The sequence below is a fragment of the Dendroctonus ponderosae genome, unplaced genomic scaffold (assembly GCF_020466585.1).
Source record: "Dendroctonus ponderosae isolate FM_Combo_2020 unplaced genomic scaffold, Dpon_F_20191213v2 Dpon_F_20191213_88, whole genome shotgun sequence".
Classification (NCBI taxonomy): domain Eukaryota; kingdom Metazoa; phylum Arthropoda; class Insecta; order Coleoptera; family Curculionidae; genus Dendroctonus; species Dendroctonus ponderosae.
This window is the reverse complement of record NW_026019095.1, coordinates 1-22,350: the sequence shown is the minus strand read 5'-3', so window position 1 is coordinate 22,350 and position 22,350 is coordinate 1. Positions and strand designations below refer to the sequence as shown.

General features: G+C 34.3%; 2 protein-coding genes across 6 annotated transcripts; one reads left to right on the top strand and one right to left on the bottom strand.

Moving 5' to 3' along the window:
- Window positions 1-438: 438 nt before the first annotated feature.
- On the top strand, window positions 439-14,199 carry LOC125505559 (peroxisome biogenesis factor 1-like). 5 transcript variants are annotated; one of them, XM_048669563.1, is made up of 15 exons: window positions 439-646; window positions 3,466-3,684; window positions 3,747-3,861; window positions 3,980-4,060; window positions 4,115-4,930; window positions 5,143-5,401; window positions 5,661-5,823; window positions 6,351-6,501; window positions 9,729-9,916; window positions 9,975-10,174; window positions 10,257-10,316; window positions 10,401-10,587; window positions 10,738-10,893; window positions 11,791-11,900; window positions 13,950-14,199. In XM_048669563.1, the coding sequence occupies exons 1-15, from the start codon at window positions 557-559 to the stop codon at window positions 14,014-14,016; spliced, it is 2,862 nt and encodes a 953-aa protein (XP_048525520.1). In that variant the 5' UTR covers window positions 439-556; the 3' UTR covers window positions 14,017-14,199. The 5 variants fall into 5 exon arrangements, with proteins under 5 accessions (XP_048525520.1, XP_048525519.1, XP_048525523.1 ...); XM_048669562.1 differs by having other exon boundaries at window positions 10,738-10,902; XM_048669565.1 differs by having other exon boundaries at window positions 570-646; window positions 3,581-3,684; window positions 10,738-10,902.
- Window positions 14,200-14,371: 172 nt separating this feature from the next.
- Window positions 14,372-20,654, bottom strand: LOC125505561 (nose resistant to fluoxetine protein 6-like; the record flags this gene model as incomplete). The annotated part of the gene is made up of 9 exons (XM_048669568.1): window positions 14,372-14,569; window positions 16,227-16,358; window positions 16,446-16,588; window positions 16,673-16,859; window positions 16,914-17,052; window positions 17,111-17,298; window positions 19,937-20,108; window positions 20,163-20,326; window positions 20,385-20,654. Coding segments are annotated over 9 exons (1,446 nt in total), but the record flags the coding sequence as incomplete, so codon positions are not given.
- Window positions 20,655-22,350: the final 1,696 nt, after the last annotated feature.

Genomic DNA, 22,350 nt, shown 5'->3' with positions numbered 1-22,350 from the left:
ACAGCATTAAAACATTATTGAAGCACAAAAATGTWCTAGTAAATTCATCACATTAATGATTAATAAAGTAACTAGGAATAACTAAAAACTGAATGAATTATTTTTTGCCACCATAAATAAACTACGCCCTTTTTGCTCAGATTTTAAACAATATGTCTATTGATTAACAAGGATAAATTCAAGTTACTAAGTTTTAAACATTTTTTTGTTCATTTATTTTGGATCTGAAAAGGCATTTTTTCCACTAATTCAGCATCACTCCTGTGTCTATTCTTGACTTTGAGAGGAGGGAGTAAGTATCCCCGATACCCGGGAGTCTCTCCCCGGCGAAAAAAATTGAATTCTTTAATAATAAGGAAGACCGTACAGCTATCCACTTATGTAAAGTATCAACTTTCTTCCTCTTCTTTGCGTAGCCTCACCGTTGTTGTCAACGATGTTCTTGATTGTTTACTTTCTACCGGATCTACACCAGATCTAACCTAGAAATCTGCTGAAAATAGGACTGCAGTTTGGATTTATTCAGGAATTATAATTAGTTTGTTGCGTAGAAATAATGTTTGAAACAGTGTTAAGTGTAAAGTATGTGAGTGAAAAGAACTGTTTTGTTTATTTATCACCCAAACATAAGAATGTTAATACGGGAGTAAGTATTAAAAAACTTGGAGAAAATCCATCTCAATAACTTAAGAGGCAAATTTTTAAAGTTTTGGTTATTATTGAAGGATATTACAAAATTAGGTACATTTCTGAATGTACTTTTTTTTCTTTTCGCTGAAAGTGTACCTCTGGGCATCATATTTGGATTGAAAATTTAATTATCAGTTTTCGTTTAGGCATAGGGTAGACCTGGGGCGTCAAGTTTGGATCACCCTGTACAAGGAGTTCCTTAATGATCTGTTAATATTTAAAGGTGTATGTCTTCATGAAAAATTATTCAGTGTTAAGAGAAATGGCAACATATTAACGTAATAATAAAATAAGTTTATATTTTTATTTATAGTAGAGCAGGTAGAGTTGGACCACTTTTTTCAAATTAACATTTCGAGCTTCAGGTTTAAACTTGTCAACTGAAATTGATGGAATTACTTGTAAAAGTACTATGCTTTCAGTTTGCCTGAGTATTTCTGAGTATAATTTAAATAATATTTGGTCCATCTTCCCCGCCGTTAAGGGGTAGATGGACCAGGAGTGGTAGGATAGATGGTCCACTATAGTTATTGATTGTTTGCTGTAAAATAGAAAATAAAATAATTACTTTRKCTAATGCAGTATATTTRTTTTTRAGAAARTACATACAAATATATGAAAGTTACTTAATTTTAAATATGRCAAAAAACTTATCACTATAATAAACCTAAACTAGACTGGKKTAACTTCATTYTCTTCTCCSAGTAATGATCCAGRGCCTAAACGAGAGTGCTTCTTCAAGTAACGGGTTTTTAAGCGTCTCTTTAAGCGCAAAGCCGAGTGGATTTGCGAACCCTAAAAGTTCTAGCAGCTTGGCTGATTCCCATTTCGTTATTGTCTATTGCTAATCCAGTATTTCTCAAGTTGTCCTAAGTCTATKGGCTATATTTACTCCATTTTGGTCCATTTAGATATAAAATTATAAATGTGSAAAAATAYTCGCTCTTAAAGCAGCTGGCGGATTAAAAATTGCGAAAAAAACGAATTGCTAAAAAACACCTGCCGAACCATTTATTTTATGAAGTTTTTCGTTTGAAAKGTTAGTTTTAAGTTAAATCTCAAGGGTTTAATTGCCAGCAGGTGAATTTTCGACAATTTTTCTCTCTACAGGGCGTTTCATATGCACAAGTTACTTACTTTGAGAAAAGTTTTATTTCTTATTAAAAAACTTCTCGGTCTTYTTTTGGGCGAACCAGGGAAGTCTCACCCTAAACCAGTTGCAATCATTTTCGTTCTATGCAGTGGCAAGCTCGGTTTTTTTGCATCTMTGTTAGTTTTAAAGATATTTACGGTTTTTAAAGATCGTACATTTTTTYTAATTGAAAWCATTTTCACATTGTTTCAAAACTGTTGCAGCTTCAGATTTGAAAAATCGGCTCTTGGGTACCTTTTCAYATTCCGGACATTTTATCAAGAATCAGGTTTTTTCGATTGGAAGCTTGGTTTTCGAGTAAAAATTAAATGTGAAAATGAAAATCGTGCAACATATTTCAGTTTCCTTCTCACTTTGACTTAACAAATCTCCGTCTTTTTATGAGCGAAACAAGATAATGTGTAGCTCCAAAACAAAAAGTCGTATTCTTTGGCTCCTTTACTATTTATTTTCGAGGAAAAGCGAATAGCACGTTTTTAATGCACTTTGACCCATTTTACCCGTTTTATCCAGTGGCACACTCGAATTTTTTCCATCGTTTTTAGTTTTGAAGATAATTGAAGAATTTTTGATATAGCGTTTTAGGCATTGTTTCTAGTGTTAAAGCTTTAAGAAGCTTTGCAAAAATTACCACTGGATACTTTAGTATTTTTTCGAAGGTACACCAGTAGGCATCTTGATTGAAATACTGAAATTAGAAAAGTACGGAAAAGTAAATGCTGGCCCGTCGGTCCTACTAAATATTGGTCCAACTGTCCGAAGTGGTAGGGACAGATGAACCATGATTTCATTGCTATTTCATATTTCACTTTCATCTACTGGAGATTTGCAGGCTGTTATTGATAAACCCATAATTTATGTCTTCAAATTGATTTTGTTATAAAATACTTGTCCTTTTGTTAACAAACGATGTAGACATAGAAAGTGAAAACATTTTCAGCTTGCGCTTAACTAACACACTCAAATATAAGAACAAAACCTTTTGAGACGACAGAGACAGACGCGTACGAGGTTGCACCTCTGTTGTTGCTGCGTGATTGCACTGTTGAAAAATCAAAACGTTTTTGAATTATTGTATCTGGACTATCTTTCCTACTGATCCATGTCTCCTTACTTTACTCCATAGCAATATGGTGAATTCAATAATAATATTTTATTCTATATAGGCATTAATCTAAACAATCACAGACTAGTGTTTCACATTACATTACATTTACAATAAATTCTCTTTTATAAAGACAAGAATTTATTCTGAATTATTGTCCGTCTTCACCCCTATGTGTGGGGTAACGACGAATCCTTTATTAAGCTGTTAAAAATGGTCTTAGCACGTAGTAATAGGCGTATTCTTATTCTTATTAAGTTTCCTTCTTGTGAAATTAGGTACTGTCGGCCATGTTTCGTCGTTTTTTCTTCAAAATATTCAATAATTCATCGCTCCATTTCACTTTTCGAACACTTTTATATCATAAAAACATTACTTACACATCACAATCAATCCGACTTGTACCTCCTTAGTAGGTATATCTGTGTTAAATCTATATTTACTAGAAAATAGTCTTCTATTAAGACCGCATAGTTGTCTTAAATACTCATTTTATGCAATTATGTATATATTCCAGATGTGTATGAAAATGACCAATGATTCCACTGAAGCATTCTTTTCTGCCAAAGTGATTAGCAATATAGTTGAGTTCGATTCAATTGCTATAAATTCAACGTATGCAAAACTTTTAGGATTCCAAGAAAATGAGTTAGTCAATGTTTCAAATGTATCTCAATCACCAGTCGTTACTTGTGTTATTATAAAACCACTTACTCAGCCTGATTATGAAGTTCTGGTGAGAAATTATATTTTTGGCGCTTTTCAGATGTTTTGTACAACTTGAAAATTTGGTTATAGGAAATGTTTTCCCAAAATGTACAGTCAAATCTGCTCGATCAAGTTAGAGTTATTCATTCGGGTCAGAAACTAGTAATTTGGATTGGAAACAGTCTGACAGTTTCTGTTATGGTAGGTAAGTAACTGTAGACATCGGTAGGACTATTTTAAATAAGTAGACTGTTCAAAACCCTAGTTTGGTCAAAGTTTCCATGAGATAAACAGTACATTTAGAATATTTTTCTCGATTTCAGAAAATGTACAACCAGTCAGTCCGGGTGCTCTGGATTTTCTAACCGAAGTTGTTATTGAACCCCCACACAATTCCTCACACGGTATGACTGACTATCTACTAATTACCTTTTAATTTTAAACGAATCACATTTTAGTTTTAAACAACTGCAAAGTTGCAGAGAAACCTCAGATACTTCAAGAATACATTAGTTTTTTCAAGAGTATATCCTCCAATGAAGATATTGGACCAGTTAATTCAGAGACACGTATTAGAGATCGTTATTACCGATTAATACCACTTTCATTCTTACCCAGTTCTTTTAAGATCAAAAGTAATGTTTTCACAGGATATATTTGTGAGACCGTACCAGATTGCGATAATGAAATTAGTAACTTTTTCAAAATGACCCTGCTGAATAGCATTGGTGAAGAGAAAGAATTGTTTATAAGACTTTCAAATTTTGTGGATGTACCTGTAGAATTCTACAACAACAACTTGGGCAATCTTTTTGTTGACAATTCGGTTTTTTCATTTTTGCAATGTGATTTTCCAGCTAGAGTTGTGTTGCAAAAGATTCCTAGGTCACCCTCAGTTAAAGAGATTGAAATTCATAGCACAAAGTCCTACTTAATAAATTTAGTGGAAGAGTTAAAAAAATATTTGGCCGATCACTGTGTACCACCAATTATTATAAATGCCAAATATCCTATTTCAATCAACGGACGGTTTCACTGTTTTCTTACATTTTCACATAATGTCAAATTTTGCATAGTTGATCAGGAATTTTTAAGAAATTGCTCCTATAGTGTATGTGATGAATTTGTAACCTCATTGGAAGATATTGTTAAGAAACGTGAAACAAGCAATGAAATGTGCTTCACCATTGCACCTGTAAAGTCAATCTGTGATAATATACTATCTGTACTATTGAAAACTGGAGTATTTGAAGTGGAAAATATAATTCTAAGTGGTGAGTTAAAATGTATACCTAGGAGTGTTAACGTTTTAAGACTTTTTCTGAATTATTTCAATTTCCACATTTTTTGAGACATGTAGAGATTATTATCTAATTATAATGCTATCTCTTTATTATCTTTGTTGCTCTTTTATTATTATATTTTGTTATAATTATCTTATTATCCTTGTTGTGCTTTTATTATTACATTTAATTCTTTTTTTCAGGTAGACCAGGTACAGGAAAATCATCTGTAATGGAAAATATTTCAAGAACGTTAAATTCCTATCCATATTTCATAAAAACTGAAATAGTTTACTGTAAAAACATCAAAGGCAAAACTCTGGAATCGCTTCATAAATTTTTTACTGACTTACTCTCAAACTTAATTTTAAGTCAGCCCGCTTTACTAATATTGGATGATTTACAAGTGTTATGTGAAGTATGGGAAGGAGAAGAAACCCCTAATACGATATTTTCCAATAGGTAATATTGTTAGTTTTCCAAAAAACTGTTGGTTTTCGGGTTATTAGGCCGAGGTCTATATAAATTTGGTCTTGAATTTTTTTGCTAGCACGCGTGACGTTAAGAATTTTCAGCAATATAATCGTTTATTGTAAGGACTTGAAATGAAAACTCTTCTGAAGATGCTTCGCATACGTAAAAGCGAAACGTCAGGACGAAATCAGTTATATTTCAAAAGATGGTCGCGAAATTCCTAACTGTTCTAACTTAATTTTTTTAGAGTTAGTGAAATGTTGCACACATTATTCATCGATACTCAAAAGGTGCATGCTGTTGGTATTTTAGCTAGCACCGATTTGGTATCAAAATTAAATAAGCATATTTATCGATCAAGAGGGAACCACTTATATAAAAACGTATTTACTATGGAGGATCTAAATAAGGTAAGTCGATTATATGTCGTCAAAATATCTGTTAGTAATTTCATATTAGTAGTTGATATAGGATGAGATCAAGATCATAATAAAGTTATAGATGAGCAAAATAGTGACTTCATAAATATTTTTATTCAGTTTTTAGAAGCTGCTTTAAAAACAATTCAATTTTGGTAGTGAAAGTTACTGTTATGATTGAAAATTCCAAATTTCTAACCAAAAGATTTTTATTCTACATAATTGTAACAGTTGAGTTAAATTTGGCTCTTGCCGAACCCTCTGCTGAACTTATCCATCAGTTTGCTCCTCATGTTACTTGATAACTTATTCCGTTTTTGAATTATTTTCTACTTTTTGGCGTAAGGTTAAATAATAAATTTGCTTACATAATTATAGTTACTTTCATCACTAACATTTCGCAGCTTTGCCGGTAACGGTATGAGCATAAACACTGAAACAATTCTGCCCTCTTTTGTATGCTATATCAATTTGAAAATATTTGTGGGACACCTTGGATATATTTGCGTATCTTGTAGGCGGACCGAATATTGCTGTTAAAACATTTTCTCGGTAAACATTTAGTTGATACCAGCCTCGACTATGAAGAACTAGCATTAAAAACAGATGGATTTGTTGTACAAGATATTGAAGACTTTTATACCAAAGCGCTTTTTGAAGCATATAAAGGTAGTTATATTATTTTTAAGTGTGGTTTAAAATTATCCGTTTTTGCAGCATCTGCGTGAATATCTAGACAGGTAATTCGATTTTTCTTTCGAACACGGTTTCAGAACCCAATTCAATCTGTGAAAAATTACTTATTTAATCACTAACTTGTTTAAAATAATTATTTATTTAAATTACATGTATTTAATTAACTTATTACAATACAATACGAGGTATCTCTACAGCACAGTTTGGGTTTTGGCTGAAAGGGGTATTCATTTTCGTGAGATCTGCTTTGATGTTGTTTTTTCCATCTCTGGCGTGGTCTCCCAAGTGTCCTTTTCTCGACGGTCTCTCCTCCCATACCGGTCTCGTCAGTCTGCCATCTCGTAGTCTATGGACATGCCCGTACCATCTTAGGCGCTGGGACTTATTTTCTCTGACAATATCCCCGTAGCCATAAAGCTGGTTAATCTCGGCGTTTGCCCTGATGCGATACCGGTTGCTATTAGGGTCGTGGTGGGGACCAAACATTTTTACCTACAATTTTTTTTCAAAATGCCTAATTTTTTTTATTAGCGTAAATAGCCCTCTATTAGGCGATACCTGATTCACCACGCGGCACTGCAGCTTGTCGAAAGTCTATGAATAGATTGTAATAGGACAGTACGGTTGAACTTAAATCCTTTCTCTAGTGATTAAGTGTAAAAAGTTGGGCAATAGTGGATCTAAATTTTCTGAAGCCTGCCTGATATTCCCCCAGGACGCCCTCTGATTATGGAGTCAGTCTACCCAGAACAATATTTTCACAGGTTTATTACATTAAATGGTTTTCCCATTAAACAAAGGCCAGGACTTTGTAGGCCGTATTGATGAGTGAGTTTCCTCTGTAGTTTGAGCACTTTGACTTGTCACTTTTTTACTGCCTTTCGAATTTCTTCTATGGATGGTTCTTCTACAGGGAGATATGCCGTGTGGTATGTATTTTTTGTATGTTTTTCATCGGGTTCTACATTTAGCAGCTTTTTAAAGTAGTTTTTCCATGGTTCCAACTGTTTGTGCTCGTTACTTATCATGTCTCTATTAGCGCTTGTTAACATCGGGACCGACCTTGGCTGATATCCTCGTTTTTCGTTTTTTATTGCCTTATAGAATTCCCTAGAAGCTGGTTTAGACCTGTTTCCTCCGATCACCTCGTATTTTCGACGTTCATATTCTGGTTTTTGTAATTTTATGAACTTCCTGGTTTCTTTACAAGAGTTTGCATATTTTTCTCGGCTTTCAGGTGTATCGTGTTTAACCATGGTTTTTCTCAACGTTTCTCTTTCTTGTCGTTTTTTTTTGTTGTCCCGATGGTTTTTTCTGCTGTCTTTTTTATCGTTTGTTCAATATAGTTCCACAAGCCTTCCAATGTGCGATTTTCATTCTCAACGAGTTTCTGTTCCAGTTCTTGTTCTGTTTTCTTCTTTGAGTTTTTCAATGTTCCGTTTTGTGGTTTGGTTAGTTTTGTTGGTTTTTCTTACTCGATATACTGATTTGGAGTTTTGATTTTACCAGATAATGATCTGTATCTCCGTCTACTCCTCTAAGGACACTGCTCCCATGCCTGGCGCCCACCACGACATGGTCAATCTGGTTACGGGCCACATGGTCTGGATACCCAGATTTGTTTATGGGGGAACATTGTGGATTTTATTAGCATGTTGTTAGCTGTTGCTCATTCTCTTAGTCTTTGTCCGTTGTCATTGGATGTATGTTGACCTATTGTCGGCATTAACGTTGGTTCTTTGCCTATTTTTGCGTTGAAATTCCTGCATAGTACTATCATATCATGTTTGGGCTGGCTTTCTACTGTTCTTTCAAGCAAGTCGTAGAACGAGTCTTTAGTGACTGCGTCCTTATCTTCTGTAGGAGCATATACTGATAATACGGATATGTTATACTAATGTGCCTTTATTCGTAAGTAGCAGAGCCTATCACTTATGGATTCAAAGCGCACTTCATATTCACGAAATCAGTTCCATACTCATGTCGCCCATTTTGATTTTCACTGAAAGATACCACAGATTTACTGATTCTTAGGTTGCCGCTGTCATGCCATCTAATCTCTTTTACCGCCACTATGTCCATTTCTATTCTTTCCAGTTGTTGTATGGCACTGTTAGCAGCTCCCGTTCTGTACCAGCGCTGTGTTATTCATGTTGCAATTTATATGTCATGTCATTCCAATGTTTATCCAGTTTTGTCTGCTGAGTTGTCCAGTCTGAGGCATACGTGCAATTTCCACAACTAACTCTTTTTCTACGAGGGCAGGTAGTTATCCTTCCGCGCAACCCCCAAGACCTGGAGGACGAGAATTTTCTGTAGGGGTTCATTCCCTTAACCGTAAAGTTCCAGTTTTTAGGCGCCGGAAACGCGCCATTCACCCTCTTCCATCAGCTGCATGACGCACATCCATTGTACGCCATGCATTGTCCGGAGGCTACGCTGCCTTGAAGGACGTGGAAGTAGGATTTGTCAGTAGACTGTCGGCATTTCCCAGAGTTTTGTTGTAATGAAGTCTTCGGCAAACTTCATCACATCTAAGACCCAATACTGACCATTTAACCCCAAATTTACTTATTATTAATTTGAATTTGTTTCTAGTATTTTCTAACGTAAATTTGAAGTCGCCCATATCAGTTCTATGTAGATTTGTCAACCAGTTTAAATTCAAATCCATATCTTTTTTTATTCTGTGTGGTTTATATGTTTGTTAAATTTGATTCTCACATTTGAAATGTCATCGATTTGCCTAGAAAAACTGAAAAATAATATTCTGCTAACTACGCGTTGGACAGACAGACGTTGGACCACTTTATACAGAATCTAGCGATTGAAGTTATTTCCTCAAATTTTAAAATAAAAAAAAAAGTTTTTATCCGTTTTAGGCAGCGAACCAACAAGCAACAATGCAAATTACAAACAATACATTTAACTTAAAAAACCGATATGAAACAAAATTTTTGGAATTATGAATACTAGAACGATTGTTTTTCTTAGTATAAGAAATATAGTAAAATATAAATGTGCATTGTTGTCAGAAAATAGATTAATTCGAATGTGTACATGTCGATTAAATAATTCAAAAATTTATTTGCGGAATGTTTGATTGAGTGGACTAGTTTTTGTTCCCATTAATCTGAGAAGCGTTTTGTTTTTTAGAGAAGGTTTATTTATTATTTATTAAACACACTAAACTTCTACAGATCGGCAGGAAGACCGTCAAACACCAATGATAACTCAGGAACATTGTTTGGTGGCTTTGAAGAAAACATGCGCCCTTTCGTTGCAAAGCATCACATTCCACAATGGAAACCGCAAATCATTTGAAGATATTGGAGGTCTGCACGATGTTAAAAATGTGCTGATAGAAAGTCTAATGTGGCCAGCAAAGGTATACTATGTTTACGTCTGCAAATATAACTAATTCGAATTTACATGTTTTACTTTAGTATCCCAACATTTTTTCTCACGCCCCACTCAGGCTTCAGTCGGGAATTTTACTGTATGGACCTCCAGGTACTGGAAAAACTTTGATTGCTGGCGCCGCAGCAAAGCAGTGTGGCTTGAGATTAATATCTATTAAGGGGCCAGAGTTACTTAGTAAATATATTGGAGCTAGTGAACAGGGAGTTAGAGATGTTTTTGTCAAGTGAGTACATAATTTTTAGCAGTTCTGGAAAAGTGACTTCATGCTTCATGCTGTTTGGTCGTTAATTTTGAGTTATTTTCAGAGCACAACTGGCGAAACCCTGCATTCTATTCTTTGATGAATTCGACAGCCTGGCGCCAAGGTACGCAAAAATAAGTCATTTTATAGGCTTTTTACAATCTCAGAATCATTATTATTGAAAGTCAGTTAATTTCTTTACTATTAGGCGGGGGCATGATAATACAGGAGTTACTGATAGAGTGGTGAATCAACTGTTGACGCAGTTGGATGGTGTTGAAGCTTTAACTGGGGTTTGTGTATTGGCCGCTACTTCAAGGCCGGATTTATTAGATCCAGCTTTGTTGCGACCCGGAAGATTAGACAAACAGCTTATTTGCTCCATGCCTAACTATGTGAGTTTTGTCATGTTTTTCCATAACAAGTCGATTACAATTACTAATATTAGTATAGTAAAACAATATTTTTTCATTTTATTCTAAAGGTCTGGAACATTTTGAAGAATTTTGAAAGAAATTTGAATTTGAGATCCTCTGTTGTTTCAGGACGATCGATTGGAAATTTTAAATATACTTTCGAGCAAGTTAGATTTAGCTGAAGATGTTAAGATGGAGGAAATTGCTCAGAAAACAGAAGGCTACTCCGGTGCTGATCTTCAATCTGTTCTGTTCACGGCGCAAATATCTACAATGAAAGATTGTGTGAGTACCGTAAGTACCTATCTTATTTATTATATTAAGGAACACTGCACTTGCCTTCACAATCTAAAATACCCTCGCTTAAAGAAAATACTTGTACAATGATGGAAAGTGTTATCTTTTGTGCATGCAAATAGGAGTAATTAAACGTCCAAATTAAAAATTCTATACCTATGTAGTATATATCATTTGTTGCCAACGTTTCGAAAGCTTAAGCGAAATTTCAGTCAGGTTAAGTTTGCGTCTGAAAATTTCTTCCGAAGTTTGGTTCTAATGGTACTCGTTTTCTCCAGAATTGTGGCTCTGATGTCTGATGGTGTCATTTTGAACTTAATTGCATTTGAATTTTATTTCTCTAGTCAAATTTTAAAGATTTGTGTTATAAGTTAGTCAATTAATCTTTTCTTTCTTTATTCTACTATTTTTGCATAAATGAATTAAAAACTCTATGTATACCAAATCGTTGTATTCCAAAACGCACTTTTAGTGTGGAAACAAAATAACAAAGTTCAGCTAAAAGTTAAGATCTATTCCAAATTTCCAATAGTTACAATTTTGAAGACAATACATACATGAATTAGAACGTTTTTTACCAATACCGGAACGAACCTTCTTACACGAATAATTTGAGTTTGAGGATGCCTATGTTCAGAAATGTTACTTCAAATATACAGAGTTAATGACCTTTATTTGTTCAATTGGGATACAGAATTAGGAAAAACATAAGTATAAGAATTAAACACTAATTAAACCGGAAAAATGTTGAAGTTACAGCCTTAACGAAATTAACGGATTTTTTTTAAAGCTGGAAACTTTTCCTCAGGGCCAGTTACATCAGACATTAATATTTGGACTTGAACGAATTTTTCATTTTAACATGTTATACAGAATATATTTCAGGATTCTATCGAAGCTCAGCCACTCAAAACGTCTCACGAGGTTATATTACAATCACTGTCACAAACGAAACCATCTTTACCAAAATCGGAACGCGCAAAGTACGAAAGAATGTAAGTACACTTTTATCCGAGCATAATAAAGTTGTATATGTTTTGAATTAGGTCAGAATCATCTGAATGGGGCTTAAGACCTCATATTAATTAATGACAAAACGAAGATTAATAAAAAGTTATACGAGGGCGGCCCGATAAGTACTGAGCATACAAAAAAAATACAAAAATTGTGTAAAATTGGTGACTTATTTTTCAACATAGTCTCTTTTTAATTCGATACACTTGTACCCAGCGATGCTCCAACTTCTTTAACCCGTCTGAAAAATACGTTTTATCGAGGTCTGCAAAGTAGGCTTCCGTGGTGACCTCCTCATTCGACTGAAATTTCTGCTCGGCGAGTACTTTTTTCGTTTTTGTTTTGAAATAAAAAGAAGTCACACGAGGCCAAATCTGGAAAATACGGTGGATGAGGCAGCAGCTCGCAGTCCAATTCGATCAATTTGGCTCTTGTGATGGCGGAGGTGTGAGTCGGTGGGTTGTCATGGTGGAAGAGCACTTTTTTCTTCGCCAAGGAAGATCAAACGTTGTGAATTCCAGAAAACGTCCTCGGAGCTCGTTCGCCTGGTAAAGTCCACTGTTTCTACTGTTCCTTGGTGTCTCGGGTTTGCCAGTGGATCCATGTTTCGTCGACGGTCACGAAACGACGCAGAAACTCCTTTGGGTTGCGTTTAAACAGCGTCAAACACTGATCTGAAGTGGTCTCACGGTTCTGCTTGTAGTCCGGAGTGAGCAATCGCGGCATCCATTGCACAAACAGCGTTTTCAGGCCCAAAACTTCATGCAGAATATGACCCACGCGGTCTTTTGATATACCTACTGTCTCAACTATCTCACGAATTTTCAGTCGGCGGTCTGCCAATACAATATCGTGGATTTTTGTTATGTTATCATCCGTGATAGCAATTTTCGGGGCTCCTGGGCGTGACTCATCAAAAACCGACGTGCGGCCACGATGAAACTTGTTAAACTAATTCTTGTCAGTCGCCATCGAAGGAGTAGAGTCACCGTACACCGCATCTTCGTTGATTTTGCTACGTGATTTTCCTTCCAGAAACAAGAATCGAATCACCGACCGATATTGCTTCTTTTCCATTTTTCTGAAATTCGCAGATACTCCCGCTTCCGCAAGTTTTCAAAACAAAACTACTATTCCGATTCGGCTGAAAATGACAGTAGCCGTCTACGAGAATGTACTACAAGATAGTAAATTTCTCTTGCGATAGTGGCGCGATTGGGCGGCGAGGCCAAGTGCTTATCGGACGGCCCTCGTATGCAGAAAGGTAGTTAAAGCAGTTAAAAGGCAGAAAAACCGATATAAGTCTTCGATAGCCTTTTCTGAAAGAAATTAAGATTTTTACTACTACTAAAAAGTTATTAATTGCCAATTATTGTTGCCAAAAATTATTGGAAAGCTATCATATGCAGGTTGATTTTCTTAGACCGTGCATTAGAAGTTTTCAAACTTATAGTTATTTTAGAAACTTCAAATTCAGTTTCCGGTAAAACAAGTCGTGCCGAAACCATGTAAAATAGATTTAGCTCTCCAGCTATACAGGGTGTATGAAAAATATAACCTAACTTTCTTATTTTAAATGTAAACTTCTGATTTTTTAGCGTGGTTGGATTGGCCTTAGAATTGCCAGTTTGAGCCACCCTAATCCTGTTAACTTATCTCTTATAGTTATTGCTGTCAATTGTTTAAGAAAAAAATGCTCTCCACATATGACTTAAGGGTACCCATTTTGAAGCCTCTGGGTGCATGCAGCCTACAAGCATTGATATAAAAAGTGTCGAAACTTCCAACCATGCTAAAGAAATTAGGGCTTAGCATTTGAAATAAGAAAGTTAGGTTATAGTTTTCGTACACCCTGTATAAAGTACACCCTGTAAAGGCTAAATCTATTTTACATGGGTTCGGCACTACTCGATATTACCGGGAACAAAATTTCATGTTTCTAAAACAACTGCAAGTTGTAAAACTTCTAATGCACGGTCTACGTAAATCACCTTGTATTTTAGACTTTCATACTATCTTGATTTTTTTAGATATAAAAAATTTTCGGGAAGAAGTGTGGAAACCTTTAATACGGGATCTAGAGTGACTTTAGCATAATGCTAGATAGTGTTATATGGAATATTTTCACGAATGCTAATTATGGAAACTATGGGTTTAAGAAAAATATATGTTGGTATCATTGTAACTGTGAAATGGAGTAGCAATGTGAATATATTTATAGGTGTTTGTTAATGTGGAGATATTTTAATTTACGAATATATTTTTATTTTTTAAATAAAAGGTCTTTGAGTTTGCACTAAAAATAGCAAAGTCCAAACGCACTGGTCGATGGACACTTTTTCTGCTGCAAATTAGATAATCCTATCCCTACACAGCCTTTATCGTAACTGAAAAATCGAATTATCCAAACGGAAACTTTAGATTGGGCTTTGGATATTTATGGAAAGGATAGTTGGTCATTCGTACTCGTTTAATACATAAATACAAATATCTTAAGCTATTAGAAAGACATAGTACACTATTAACATATAGCTTAATTTTTGTAGCTATTGGAATAATGTACTGAAGATCCTTTGCCATATCTAAAATTGTATTTATTTCAGTGCTCTGTTCGTATGGTTATTGCAGATTCATTTCCGTTTTTTGGCACCTAAAAAAGTTTAATGTTTATTGTAATATTATTCAGTCTGAAAAAAAACAGGAACTCTTTCTATGTAGGTGTGAAACATTTCGTTTTCAAAATTTCGTTTGTGACATAAAATATACAGGATTCTTCAAAATGGGAATAATTTATCGGAAAACATAGTGAAACGGCTGCTGGTACAAAAGATGGAACAAAAAAAACCTTTTACAAATAATTAATTGAACAGAATGAGTTAAAGTTCACACTATGAAAAGCACATCGTTTTCAAAGGCGAGTTGGTATCACAGCCACACATTATGTGTTATTTTGATGTCTAGTTACGTATATCTATTATACAAGACTCTCTAAATAAGTATTTCTTCTGAACGATTTCTTGATCTGTAGAAGAATAAGAAATAGATAAACGACATGCAAAAAATAAATCGTTATAAACTATAAAACTACTGATTGTTATAATATTGTGGTACCTAAAAATTCGTATTGGTTTTACTGATTAATGCATGACTATCAAATTCATTCAATGTTTTTTTTAAGACTCAATGATCAGAATGTGCACCTGGAACATTTTCAATGGCGCTTTACCTTGGTGTAAGTCGAAGTACAAATTTTATTTACTTGTCTATCCCTTTCAGTAAGTTTATTTATAATTTTAATTTTTTTAAGCTAGTTAAACTTGTATGGAAATAAAACATTAAATAAAGCGGCACACTAAAGAAAAAAGTTTATTATGCGTTATTACTCTAATTTGAAAAACTACTGAGAAACTTTAAGACGATTTTTTAAAATAATCTTTTAATAATAATTCGTTAATTATAAACTCTATTGCTTGAACTGAAAACATGTACGTTTAATAATTAAGTAATCCTTATATTATTGCTGTTTAAAACAATAGAAGTTTATGTAAAATTTCAGGTTTCTCTGGATAGAAGAAGTTATCATTCGTTATTGTATGATTGCCATTTTTAAAATAATTTAAAATAAAAAATATTTTATTCTGTAAATGATGAGGTTACAACAATGACTGAGAATGCGACAAAATTCATTTGAATTAATATGTTGGTCTATGGCAAATGTGTATGACACATGTATAATTGTTTATTAAAGGCAACCGGTCTTATCTGGTTCAGCAATACGATAATTTAAAATTAATACAATTGACGATATACGATAGCATCCTATATGTAAAACAAGTGTTTTAGCAATCGTAAAAATGATATTTCAACCCTTCAACAATAAACCATTTTTTACCTCAAAATCCGTTCATATTACAATAAGTAAAAAATTGAATTAAATTGTTGCGATTTGTGTTTCTAGTTTTTTTGCCGTATTCAATACTGCGAATGAAGGCATAATCCGTGACTGTAATTAACAAATGAGTAAAAAGAACAAACTCAAAAAACTAAAATAGTTCTTAGTGCGTTTAAATCAAATATGAATATAAGTTGCTGTTTACGACGAGACCCACAGAGCTGTACACACTATAAAAATAGCAATTCTCGCATAAGTTCCGAAGGTTTGCCGGCCTACATCCTACATCTACAGAAACTTTTCACTCTATTTAAAATTTTGCGTTTTGATCCTGTATATCATTCTCTCATTTTTTATCGACATGGATAATTGATCTTCACCTTTGCAGATACACTAAATATTTAATTACACTTACGTCCTTTTGCGTTTTCGAACCTTTATGTCTCGTGAAGTATTTCTCTAACTCTAATATTGGTATTTCGAATGCCATTGACCAGAATATTGACATTACGAAACTTAACGCAAAAATACCCCAGAAAGAATAAGCCTGAAACATTTATCAGATAAAATTATATGTAAAGTACGTATTTCTACGTAATGCCCAGTAGTAAATTAGAGTTATTAGGATACTTACCAGATCGAAGATCGAAAAGTATCTAGCTTGTTTCTGTGAATATGCTATTATATATAACATGGTAAGATGTAGTAAATACATGCTATAACTCAATCGGTTTAGTATTTGGAATACCGGCCATGATAAAATTGAATTTATTATCCCTAAAAGACAATAATAATATTTCAGCTCAACTTGAGGAAAATTGTTTGTGTGTAACCTATTTTGATAATGTTCAAAATACATGCCTCCGTATCCTATGGAACTAGCAAATATAATCCATGCTATACATAATCCCCATGCTGGTCTAGAAAATGCATTAAAAAACGAATTGTCCAACCTATGGTTTGTTAAACTGGTTTGAGTATCATAACCAGCAAATACACAGGCTGGAAGTACAGCTAATACTAAAATCCATATCACACCAATCAACCACTGTAAATGCACATGTTGGATTAGGTCAAAATGTTCATTTATTGTTATACTCACTTTTGGCATCTTCTGATATTCTATGTTTTTTTCTAGTTTTATTTTTGCTAGAACATAGCCAAGAAGTCCACCAATTAACCAAGGCGAGATGCGCGTATGAGTTTTAAAATAGTACGTGTTACTATAGCTCAAAAATTTCCTAAATCATAATGCTTGTATTACTGCAATGATGATATGAGGTAGTATTGAAATTTTACCCATTTAAGTTACTTGCGGGCAGTTCCTTATCCCATGTAATGTAAAATGAAGCGCCCATGGAAGCCATAATCCCACTGAACATGCTCAATAATCCAGTAATGGGATACTTTGGCAATAAAAGCAAGAATAAAGGGGAGACTAAGTAAACTTGCCAGTCTACATTCAGGTACCACGCGTGTTGCATGCACTGTAAAAGATATAAAATGTACCTAATCAGTATATCTACTGATCAAAAAATTCCAACTAAAAGAATTTATTCAGTTTATATTTTTTTGTATATTACAGGAAACATATTGTTTTTATGGATGTTATTTGAAAATCGAACAACTAGATCAGTTTTACGCGTTTTACAATTCTTAAAAAACAATTTTAAACAAAGGATTCCGATCTAGTTGTTCATTTTTGATAAATCTCATTGTATCTGTAGAATAAAAAAAACGGTTGTCCTAATCCGTTCCGGCGTATTTCCTAAATGTCTTTGATAGTTGTATGTTGGCATCTGCTATGCTAATGCAGCTGGAAAATAGTGGAAATTTTCCCTTGGGGCTGAAGATGTTTATTGTGTTTAATTCTAAACAGTTATTTGCGGTTAGTTACTAGGGGCAGCACTTTCTTTAAAAGACTGTAGGTTCGGATTCTCATACATCGGGAGCCGATTAAATGGACAATAATTTGAAGATTTATCAGGTCAGTTTAAGAAATGTCCAAAGTTGAGAAGAAATCAGGATTCTGTGCGATTTCCATGAAACGGTTCGAGATTTCAGATTCGAATCTCTTCTGAACATTGTTAAAGTTTCAACTCCCTGCGTTTTTGAGATCGCCTTTGTGTAAAAATTTAACTTTTTTTGGTCGACATTTACTCAGTTTGAACGCAATGATGCAATTCGAACCACATTTGCAAATCTTTCACTTTTAGAGTTGTTTCGAGTGTCTTTTATAAATTGTGAAAGTTTCAAGTGACTGCTTGCTCTAGTTTACAAGTTATGGTTGTTTTAAGTAGAAAGCGCACTTGCTTGAAAATTTTTATTTTTTCAATAGAGGGTGAAACATGCTGGAGGAAAAAAGTCAGTAAAAAAGAACGAATTTTTTAAAATAATCCGACGTTTTAGCAATATCGTGAGCAATTCCTTCCGGCTCAGAGTCTGCTGAAGAGCCTGTTCAAACAGACCGGTTAAATGAAGATCAGAAGGGCAGAAAGTTGGACAAATTTGTTTTTTTCTTTCATTTGGATTATTTGGATTATTTGGATAAGCAATTTGGGCGGTTGGATTGAAGTAATTTCTTCACGTTCATTTACATTTTTATTCAAATTGTCCAATATTAATGGCCAAGAAACAGGTTGAAAATGTGTATTTGATAAGGTTAAAATCATTTGTAATGGCTTCAGATTTAATTATTAAGTTTTAGTGCTATTTAAATATAATTTGCTGGATTTTGAGAACCACGCCTCTTCAATAGTGTGCGAAATGTTCATGTTGGTACTTGCTTCAGATTGGAAATTATAAAGTGGACAGTGTATTTTTGTGGAAATGTCCATTCGCTAAGTGAGCAAAAATCAGGAATCAATGTTACTTGAATGAAATTTCAGGAAATTTTACACGTTATTATAGCATATTATAAGCATCTGTTATCGAGATTAGAAGTTTCAAGTTGTTTCTTGCTGTAGATTAGAAGTTATAATTTTTTTATACCCCGAAAACAATTTAGACAAAATTTGCACTTTTATTCCAAATTTCGTTTAGTGACAAAAATGAAATGCCCATGTAAGTTCATTGAAATGTTTAACGATTTAGAATTCAAATATCTCCTGTAGAGCGTAAACGCTTCAAGTTCCTACCTGGTCTTGGCTAGCAGTTACGAATTTTTGAAACATAAAGTGCAATTCTGTGGAAGTGTCCCTTTAGAGGCACTCTTCTTCACATTCAGATTCACGTTTCTTCTATAGATTGTAAAAGGTTCAATTTGCGACGGGTCTGTATTAGGTTAACAATTTTTAAAGCATTGCCTTTCCGGCCTTTTCGTTGTTCTTTGTATCCCATTGTTGTCCTCTTCTGAGCGTACGCCTCCTTTAATTCTGTCCACGATGTTTTCTTTTGGGGTATGCGATACCATGCTCGTTCTGTTGCCTCTAACGTCGTCTAGCCTGTCTATGTCCTGACCTATAGTAACGTGTTCTGTGTACTCATAATTTAAGTTTTTGTTAATTAATCTTCATGCCTACTTGTTTCGATGCCTCGTTTAGTTGTTTCAACATGGTTTCTCGTGTATATTGTTACTAATCAACAGAATGTCATAAGCGAATTGGAGATGATTCAGATATTTTCCGTCGACATTGATACCATTTGTCTGCCAGGGTAGTTTTTTGAAAACATCCTCCATTGCCAGAGTGAACAGCTTCGGTGATATTGTATGTCCTATCAGTAGTTATGTCCTCACTTATATGTACTTGGAGGGTGGCATTTCTGTAGAAGATTGGTGTAGCGCGAATCTATTCTAGCATTTTCCATTGCTGCCCAAATAGCCCTTAGTTCAACGGAGTCAAATGCCTTCCCGCAGTCCACGATCATCGATCTTTTAAATCTTTATTCTTTGCGAAGCCTTGATGGGACTTCAGATCAACGAGCACTGGATAACTAAATCCAGGTCAATTTGCTAATGCTCTTTTATAGTGGCTCCTTTCCACAATAGAAGTTTTATTCACCATTCACTTTAATTTGTCGCAATTTTATTTAACTGCTTTTTAAAACCTCAACGATTCAAGCGTTTTTCATCTTTAACTTAAATTATTTCTATTGGTATTATTGCTTATTGAACGTATTACTCACTACATCCGGTAACCGAATTGCATAGTTTTGCACATGCAAAAGAAGAGCCCACCAACTACGCCTGCAAGGTCTACCAATGCTCGCGTCAAGTTCAGGATAGTACGGTCCGCTTCCAAAGAATGGCAGCAAAAACATGCAAGCTAACATAATTGGTATAATTGGAGGTGTGAGTCTGAAACAACATTTTTCCTTAAACATTTATATGATAATGTTTTATAATATTTACCTTATATATCGATGACGAAAGTATGTAAAAATGTTGAATTTTTTTCCTTGATGTTGGGATTTCATAAAGTTATAAACTACTAACAATCCAGTGACAACGAGAAAGCTGTCCACGGAAAAAGGCGCGTTAGCGATGATCAAACTTTTAATATCATCGGTCAGAAACTAAAAACGATTACCTGGACATTAAATTTGTAGATATTTTCTTTCAGCGAAACTGTACCTTGTACAAATCCATTGTATTTGATAAAGGACCATATAATGTAGTGAAGAATACATGACAAAACATCACCCACATCATGCTCAGTACTCGAATTCCGTTCAGACAAGCAAACTCTCCAGAATTTTTTGTGATTCGGAATAGTTTTCTTACATTAGAATGCATAGAGAATGCCATCAGAAGTTGATGAGGACTTTCTATGTAATTAAAAATAATAAAAAAATCAAATTTTATATATTCTGGAAAAGCTATTACTTTCAGTAAAGACGAAACCTATTGGAATATTTGTTGCAATAGCCGTTTTCCCACCGAATATTTTTCCTATCCGCGCGCCAAATAGATGCAGTACACGTGAGCATCACGAGAATTTAGATAAACGGATTTTGATAATATGTTTTTGCCAGCCAGGACAGAAGCCACATACCTTTGGATGGATTTTTACATTAAATCAATTTTTACTATTATTTTTCTTAAAATTAATTCTTTAAAATTAATTTAGTGTTGTTTTAATAAAAAAAAACTATTGGAACGTTATAATGAGTAAAAAATAAATTATCTATGCTTTGGAATACATATGAATACACAAAATATATTCTAAGAGAGATCAAAATATATTCTAAAAAAAAAAGACTTTATTTCCTTTTCGTATCAGTACATTTTAGTACCTAGAACGTTTTTTGTCCGAACTAAGATTAAAACAATACTAAACTTTTTTAGGGCTACTTTTAACTATTTTATGTACTTATCACACCAACATTTTAGTCGCAAAAAACCTCTGGCTATTTGCGTAAGCAATGGAACTTAATGACAAGGTTGTGACCAACGGTTCTTGTCCGGTGCTATATTCGGAGTGACCGAAAGATGCAGTAACCTTTTGGTCACGGCAAATATATTATTTTTAACTTCGCCGTAACTTTACGTTAAGTACCCCAACCTTTCGAACCGAAATAATAATTATCAAAATCAAGCAATCAAGCAACCACGCATTTATGTAAACCTTCTGAAAATTGATTTAAATGCATAACAGGGTGTATAGAAATACGCATTGACTAACGTGGGACTAATTTTACATGCTTTTTGTATTCCAGATTTCCTAAGCAAGATGTGTTCGAAAATCCTTCTTGTATAATATGTGTAATCATTAAACCTAATTTTATTGTTGCCTCTCGTCGTATTGTTGCCTCCTTGATATTGTAGAATTTGCGACCTTTAAAGAGCAGACATATAAAGGGTGTTCCAATAAGAAAGACGGTTTTGAATTGCTCGCCATTTGTAATGTCATGATTTGGAGCGGTTCAATACACAACAACGAATTCTCATTGTGAAAAAATATTATCAAAGTGGTGGAAGTTTTCAAGCCACAGTTCGCAACATGCGTACAATTATTGGCCATTGCAATGCTCCAACTGAAGTCACTGTGAGAAAATTAATGAAGAAATTTCAGCAAAGTGGGTTTGTTAATGAAGCGAAAACAGAAGCACGCTTTCGTCCTGTTCGCTCGACTGAAAATATGGCAGCAGTACGGTCAAATGTTGAGGAAAGCCCAACCACATCAATTCGGCATAGAGCTCAGGAAATTGGTGTTTCCACAACCGCAACAACTTTTGCGTGTCAAAATTGCAAAATATACAGGGTTGCTCATTAGTGCGTCAAAGTGCGATATCTCAGTAAATATGAACTTTACAAGAAAATACGTCCTACGAAAGTTTTTCATGTTTAAAAGGTCCACATTTTAAAATTACTTTCCAATATACGGGGTGTATCATAAACGTGTGGTAGTTACCAACTTTGGTTTTTTAAATGGAACCGCCCCTTTTTTCATTCATTTTCAGATTTGTCGTCAAAATTTAAGTTAAGTTTGTGTCAAACGTTTTACCTGAAAAATTTACGATTTCCGAGTTATTCGTAAAAATGTGAAAGTTTTGACAGCTACTGGGTTCCACAGAAATCGATGCTGTACACTACCCAC